This window comes from Agelaius tricolor, unplaced genomic scaffold (genome assembly GCF_023055355.1).
Source record: "Agelaius tricolor isolate 1412-34295 unplaced genomic scaffold, bAgeTri1.0.p SCAF_3, whole genome shotgun sequence".
Lineage (NCBI taxonomy): Eukaryota > Metazoa > Chordata > Aves > Passeriformes > Icteridae > Agelaius > Agelaius tricolor.
The window spans coordinates 63,943,487-63,951,256 of NW_027269263.1; the positions used below are offsets into that span (position 1 = coordinate 63,943,487).

General features: G+C 45.4%; 1 protein-coding gene across 1 annotated transcript; it reads right to left on the minus strand.

Moving 5' to 3' along the window:
* Positions 1-950: 950 nt before the first annotated feature.
* ECHDC3 (enoyl-CoA hydratase domain containing 3) lies at positions 951-6,539 on the minus strand. The gene is made up of 5 exons (XM_071424105.1): positions 6,391-6,539; positions 6,184-6,305; positions 3,945-4,042; positions 2,903-3,103; positions 951-1,447 (listed from the first exon to the last, which is right to left on the minus strand). The coding sequence occupies exons 1-5, from the start codon at positions 6,510-6,512 to the stop codon at positions 1,118-1,120; spliced, it is 873 nt and encodes a 290-aa protein (XP_071280206.1). The 5' UTR covers positions 6,513-6,539; the 3' UTR covers positions 951-1,117.
* Positions 6,540-7,770: the final 1,231 nt, after the last annotated feature.

A 7,770-nucleotide genomic window follows, 5' to 3' on the forward strand; every position in this document is an offset into this window, starting at 1 on the left:
GAGCTGCGGTGGCCAAGAGCTGTGACAGAATGTAGCCTTTGGGTCAGGGAGCTGTGAAAGAGTATGGCCTTTGAGCAAGGAGCTATGTGGGTTCAACATGGCCTGTGAGTCATGGAGAAATGTATGTATTGTATTTGAACATGTGTACAACTGTTAACTTGAGTAAAAGAAAAGGGGGAAATATAGTAGAGGAAATGTATTTGAATAACTGTATAGAGGCTTTGCCCCAGAGGTCCCGGTTGCCCTTGATGGGCTGCAGCTGCCATGTCCTTAATTGGGTGGCAGCTGTAACCAATGAAGATAACTGGGATAAAAGGGGGCGGGAGAGCCTTGGAGGAGCCCTGACCTGAGAGAGAGCTGTGTGCAGAAGAAGGAGTCAGTGAAGATCTGCAGCTATGAGAATACACCCAAGAGGTGTGGACTTTAGAAATCTAATAACAACAATCTAAGACTCTAGAGAAATAATAGAAGAACTACAACACACCAGCCTGAAAAGGACAACTGGGGCAAGACACTGCCTTTCACCCCAACCCATGCTCATCCTCCCTGCAGTCAACAAAACTCCCTAGAGCTGGGAGTTGAATTGATGGTGAAAAATCAGGATTTGTGGGGGACAAACTACTGACACACACAGTTCACGGGAGGATATGAGGAGCAATGGACAACTGTGTTACAGGCTTCTGTCTGCAACACTCTAGCAGTCCTGGAATGCATTATCATACCTACTACCATCATCTCTGGAATGTGTCCAAGCCCTTCAATTCTCTATTAATAACAACAGATAACAATTCTCATCCAGAACTATGGAGGGGAGGTTCTGAACAAGGTGCTCTGAGCTCCCTCTCAGCCCCTGTGACTTCCTATGTAACCAGAGACACGTTAAACTGTTTTTTGCAGCACAGTTAGTTTTAAAACCACAGATTAAATTCACTGCTATCAAAGAAAAGCCATCTTTTTTGATTTTTCTTAACATTTATTACATACTTAGAGTAAATTTATTGCATCTGGTATTTGTAAGAAGAGAAATTTAACTTTCAGTAAGAATAAAAATATAGTTCCCAAAGGCAACTGTGTGAAGAATCATAAAGCACAGCTAAGGTTTGTTTAGAGACAGGACTCATTTCTTCTCCTCCTGAGAGTGTGACCAGACAGGCTTACGCTTCTGAACAAAGGCTTCAATGCCTTCCTGCCCATCTCTCAAAGTCAAATTATCTACCATGACCTTAGTAGTTATTTTGTAAGCAGTGTCAAGGTCCTGGCTTATCTGTCTGTAAAAAGTGGCCTTCCCCAAGGCCAGGACAGATTTGCTGCTTTCACATATCTTCTGAGAGATTTTCATGGTCTCTTCTTCCAGTTTGTCTTCTGGTACCACTTTGCTGACGAGCCCGTGCATTAACGCTTCGTGGGCAGAGAGAGGTTCACCCGTGAAAAGCATCTCCAGTGCCACCTGAACAAGGACAAATACTGTAGTAAGTCTGCCCAACTCAGTGCTTTGCTTGGGGAATTTCAGCCTCCTCCTTCAAGTACAAGTTATTCTTTTCACAAATGATTTAGGTCTTTTGGTCTTTTACACTGCCAAGGACCTGTTAAGAGGTCTCAGCAAAGAGAAGGGTCTAAAGCTGGTCTCCTCAAACCTGCCCACTGCTTCCAGCTGTCCTAGGCTGACAGCCCTGGGTTTCTCTTCAAAAGCTCACAATCTCTAGTGATTGCTGTAGGAATTAAAAGAGAAGTGGATCATCTACAAAGTCAAATGACTAAACTTGGTATTTTAAGCTGGGCATATGTGCAGTTTTTGAAAACACCTGTCCTAGTTTTAAGTTTAGTATGAGTGGTTTTAAATATGGACTTTATATAGGCACATTATTTCAGTCTCCTGCTGCTTCCAGCATCTGGTGCTTGAGGTTTGAGACTAAAAATTCCCCCAAATACTCAGTGACTATTCAATGCTATGTATCAATAAAGTTTTCCAAGACTCCTGGAGCAATTGACCAATGCCTGAATCATAAGAGCTGATTATCCTCATTAGCATCTTTGTACTGGTAGCTACGAACAATGGCGACTTCTTTTGTTAAAAGGTAAAAATCACCAATTCTGGGAACTGTAGGGAATGTTCTTATTGCTTTGAAAAGTGGCACAGAGAAAAGCATTTCCCACACATTTTAAAAAGGTAATCCTACAGCCCGGAAATACTGAGAAACAGCTGCAACTGCACATGAGAGCAGCCTTGGAAAAATCCCCCATGGACTCTGTTTGAACAGGATGTCCCTGCAGATGGGAAATTTCAAGCTGAAGCTTTTATCCAGCAATGGGATGTGTGCAGTTCAGTCACTGCATCTCAGCAGAGCCCTGCTGGGCTTGGACCGTCTGCCTGCATGAATCCAATTGGCTTTACAGGTTGTACTATTTTTTATGGAGTGAGAGATGTGCAGCCACAATCAGTAGGACATAAAACAGGAAGACACTATAGGAGGGTTTTAGATGCTATTTAAAGCATCTTGATCTACAGCCAGGCAGATCCTGCTGGCAGTGAAATGTCATTGCCTGGCAGGAATTGATGCCTTGGTGGGATTGTTATCCTGAACTTGCAGGGGTTTCCTCCTCAGGGGAGAACATCATTGGCTAAAGCCCTGAGTGTCTGTTGGAAAGGAAAGGGATTGCTGAGCTGGTGGGCTGCTGGGACGAGCTCATGCTGGTTGGAGTCACATCAGTAGAAAGCTGCCTTTCCTAAACAAGAGTTCACCCTTTATTATTTTTCCCACTCCAAAGAGTTATGGAGATGCCTTTTGAAAGAAAGTATTTTGAATGTTGCTGGAAAATAAAGTTCAGGCAATGGAACTAGAACTCCTAACATGGGAACCAACTTTAGGCAAAATTATGAAGAAGATCTGGAAAGGAAGTTTACCTTTCTTGGAAGAGATCTGCCCAAGGCCACAGCTGGTGTGGAGCAGAAGAGCCCAATGTTTACTCCAGGAGTAGCAAACTGAGATTTCTCACTTGCCACTGCAATGTCACAGCTTGCCACGAGCTGGCAGCCAGCTGCTGTAGCCAGGCCGTTCACTTTGGCAATCACTGGCACTGGAAGTTTCTGGATTAAAGTCATAACCTGCACGCACAAAAGAGTGGCCAGTAAGGAAATTCAGGATGACACAATCCTGTTTTGGAAGCCATCAAAAGTACCTTCCTTTCCATTTACCAAAAAAAGCCCAAACTGTTGGATCTTGGTTCCTTTCTGATGAAAGGATGATGAAGGGCTTGTGGATTTCACACATGGCTTTTACAGCATTCCTTAAATATGGGCTCAGCAATGTCTTAGAGATCATTAGTACTGGAGCAACTAGAACAAAGGTTTCCAAGTACTCACTGTTGTCATACTGAGGAGCATTAGGGGTCAAATTCTAGCTCCACCACTATTAAAGGGAATTTTGCCATTCCCTCCAAAGGCTCCAGGATTCTCTTTAACCTCCCCACCTCCCTGACCTGTGTCTTTAACAAGACCTTGGACAACCAGAGAGTCAGATCTTACTTTCACATTGTCTACTTGTTGTTTAAGCTGATTCTGAACTTAAAACTAAATAAATACTGGGAAAGAACATTTGATCACAAGTGATGTGAAAGTGGTTATCCCTAGACTTCTAGAAAAGAAATATTTGCCCAAATACTCAGCTGCAAGGAACACTGGCTAAACCAAGAAACCCACCCTGACTGTGCCCATTGTTGGAGACATGCACATTGCCATTCTAGCCCTTCTATGTACATGTAGAGAAATCCAGAGCAAACATAATTTCACCAGGATCAGGCATTAAAATAGCAGAGCAGCAAAAATCAAGGGATCTGAAGGAATAATCTGTACTTTAGCAAGCAGATGACCAATGCTGTCCCTCCTTAAAGCAATGCTTGCTTTTAACAGCAGGCAATGGCAGAGACACTCAAGAAGAACTGCTTACCTCTGCACATAGTTCAAATACTTGGGAATGATGCTTCACATCATCTTCACTAGACAGTTCCTTTAAATCATGGCCAGAACAAAATACAGGTCCTTTAGCTGCAAAGAATTTCAGGAAAAGTCAGTCTGAAGTAATAAAGAAATCAGGGGTAGAGCATATCAATGTCCAAGCTAAAGGGATGTCAATGACATGTCAATGTTCAAAAAGGAGTTTGGGGAGGGAGTTTTGAACAGAATTCCAAAACATTTCCTTCTGGGTTTTATGGTAACTTTAAATTGCTGCAGTACAACATTTAAGCACAGTAACACCCATTACCACTTTTCAAGGGCTCATTTTACTTCCATTACAGTTAACTCAGAAAGAATGCACTTCACCTCTGAGTCCAGTTTTGTGTAAGGATGTTCAAAACAGCTCCTCAGTACAACACAAGCTTATCAGCTGGAGCAAGGCTAGAATGCTGTGCTCTCAGACTGACAAATATACTTAGTCCCTATTTATTGTACCCAGAATTAATTATTAACTTTTGCTAAATAAGCATCAGTATTTTTTCTGTCACGGTGCTGAAGGTCACAATGGGAAAAGAAAGAAAAAAGGTTATTCTGCTACAGGAGAACCAGAAGGGTTGTTGGAGTGTTTTCTCCACTACTAAACTGTCATCTAGAGAAGCCCCAAAGACATGCTCAGGGTTTGGGCAGCAAAAGAGAAGGTTTTTGTGGAACCAAACTTTGGATTTGCTAAAATTAAAACACTCAATACAGGTCCACAATCTTTACAACAGTTTTCCTTTGTCATGTGACTACCTGTCATTAGAATGAACCAATGTGATGCTTTCCAATCCTTCAGAACTTCTCAGGTATTTGTATGGCTGTGACATTTCCAGCTACATCTATGCAGATCAAACCTTACCTATGGATTTGTTTCTTATGAGCCAGATTATTGAGACACAGTCTACCCAGAAATAACCAGACAATTGTCAGTCATCTCATGGGGTTGGCAATATATATTTGGAGATTAATTACATTAATTTGAACCTCATTGAAGAATCCACTGCCAAGTCTGTGTTAAAGGGCCAAAGCATTCTCTGAGGAATCTTTTATTTTCTTGCAATTTCTTCTTTTGTGTTTTATTCAGCATGGGAATTAGAAATAAACAGGAACGTGCAATTTCTAAAAAACCTAAAGCAATTGTGCTCACAAACTCCCAGAGCACTGTACTCCCAAAAAAGAGCCTTCAGTGTTTTGCAAAATTTCTAACTGCTGTTTGAAATGAGGAATATGTATATTTAAACTCACCCCTGTGAAATCAGCTCTCTTCTACTCTTGTGTGTGTGCCCTAATACACAGAGTTTTCCCCTATGTATAGGAAGCAGCATGATCCTAAATTAATAAACCAATTTATCTGAGATGTTTGGAAGGGGGGAAAATGAAGATTATCTTAAAATAGCAAAAAAAAAAAAAAGGAAAAAAAGATGGCTTAAGTACATCTCAAGTTTCATTATCTTTAAGAACTCTACAGCGTAATATGTAAATGGAAGGAAACTGTAACAGGCTCTGCCAGAGGCTGTTTTACATCTGTGGGCTATGGGTGTCTGTGGTATTGATATTACAGTCTCTCTTTCACTGGAGTGTTTTTAAAAATAGTTCTGACAAACCAAATGATGAGGCTGATTCTGGCTCAGAGCAGGGAAGCAGAGCACTTGATTTGCAGAAACCTTGTTTTTCACTACAGTCTATACCTGTCAACAGGGCAACAAGCGCCATCCTACCTTTGCCTGCTCCTGCACAAAACCCCTCTGTGGGGATGTTAATGTTTTACTTTGGTAACTCTTAGAACTTTTTTTTTGTTTTGGCTTTTGTTCCGTTTAAAGTATTCCTTCCATACAATCTTAAAACAAATTAACCCTGACCCTAAAATGCCGAGTGTAAACACCCCCATACCCCGACTGAAGTAACATTTTGAAACGTGTTAAAGCTTAGACGTGTTGGCTAAAACCGAAAGCGTAACAAAAGCCCAGTCAGTCGTTAGTGCTGAGTTAGAAATGAGGAATTAAGTACAGGAAAGGGGAAGCTGGGGTGAGTATGGAGGAAGAGCGTGACAGGGAGGCCTGCTGAGCACTGACAGCCGCGGGAGCATTAGGGAAGCACACAGGTCCCTTCCCGTCCCGTTTCCCGTAATTCCCAGCGAGGTTTGTGTTTCGGCTCCGCTGGGTGCCCCTGCCGCCCGGCCGGTGCCGCGGTACCCGCGATGACGATGACGCGCAGCTCCCGGCTCTTGACGTCGTGCAGGAGGTCCCGCCGCAGGCTCTGCAGCATGGGCAGCGACAGCGCGTTCCGCCGCCGCGGGTTGTTCAGGACGATGGTGCTGCAAAACCCGTGAAAACCGCGGGGTTACGCTCACCGAGCTCCGAACGCGGCCGCGTCCCGGAGCCCCCGGCGCCCCCGCTCACCGCACGCCCCCCGCCTGCCGCCGCTCCGTCAGCGGCTCCGCCGGCGGGGCCTGCCCGGCTCCCGCGGCGCTGCTGAAGGCGGCCGTGAGGCGCCGCCGCAGCCGGCACAGCCCGGCCGCCATCGCTGCGGGCTCGGGCCGGGCAGGGGCGGAGCGGGCCGGGCGGGCGGAGCTCCGCGGCGCCGGGGCTGGCAGCGCGGCCCCAGCCTGAGCCCGGCCTGGTGCTGCTGCCGGGACACCGGCTCACAGAATCGAGTGGGTTGGAAAAGACCGGTGAGACCATCGAGTCCGACCTGTGATCAGACAGACATTGTCAACCAGACCATGGTACTGAGTGCCACGGCCAGGCTTCCTTATACAGCTCCAGGGACAGTGACTCCACCACCTCCCCGGGCAGACCCAATGTCCAGACACTCTTTCTGTGAAGAAATTCTTCCCAATGTGCAACCCAAGCCTCTCCTGTCACAGCTTAAGATCATATCCCTTCGTCCTGTCCCTGGTTGCCTGGAAGATGAACCCAACCCCGACCTGGCTCCCCGACCTGGCAGAGAGTGAAAAGGTTTCCCCTGAGCCTCCTTTTCTCCAGGCTGAGCCCCCTCAGCTGCTCCTCTTCAGCCTTGTGCTCCAGCCCCTTCCCCAGCTCCACTGCCCTTCTCTGGACACTCTCCAGCACCTCAATGCCCTTCCTGAGCTGAGGGGCCAGAACCGGGCACAGCACTCGAGCTGTGGCTCACCAGTGTCCCTGGTGCTTCTGGACACATCATTCCTGGAACAGACCATCCACACAACAGAGCCTCCCTTGATTCTGCTCTCAGACTCCTGCACTGGAAGGCCTGGGTGAGCAGTGGTATCATTAATGAGTAGCTGGGGCGTTGGAGAGCACTCAGAAATGTGATAATTTCTTCAGATTCCACTGAGCATTTGCATCTGTGACTGTGGGATGGAGATTAGGACTGTGCTGGGTGAATTTGTCAGTGGCACTGGCGTGGGATCTGTCATGATAGAGAGGACAGCAGTGTCATGCAGAGAAAATGACATGGCTTTGAGGCCCAGAGTAACTGGCATGACATGACATTCAGTTCTGCAGGGCTACTTGGGAGCTAAGAAGATAATCATTTATTCACTGGGAATTCATAATCTAGAAATTGTAATGGGAAATGGCTTGTGTGTTCTAATTGGTTCAGAGTCAGTCTGTAGACCATATGATGCATTCAAGAAGAAAAAAAAGGCAAGTGAGATTTTAAGAGCTGGTTTGGTGATTTTAAACTTCAAATGTAATTTTAAAATTCAGAGTATTTCAGGGACTTACAGGTACATTCATATCTCTTCTTGAATATTGCTTATGCTTTGGGTCACCTGTGTTCCAGAAGTCAAGCTAAAA

Coding starts and splice junctions, on each gene's coding strand:
- ECHDC3 (XM_071424105.1), bottom strand. CDS start 6,512: ATGGCGGCCGGGCTGTGCCGGCTGCGGCGGCGCCTCACGGCCGCCTTC. Junction 6,306..6,390: donor CGGCAGGCGGGGGGCGTGCG/GTGAGCGGGGGC, acceptor CGGGTTTTGCAG/CACCATCGTCCTGAACAACC. Junction 1,448..2,902: donor GCAGATCTCTTCCAAGAAAG/GTAAACTTCCTT, acceptor GTCCTTGTTCAG/GTGGCACTGGAGATGCTTTT.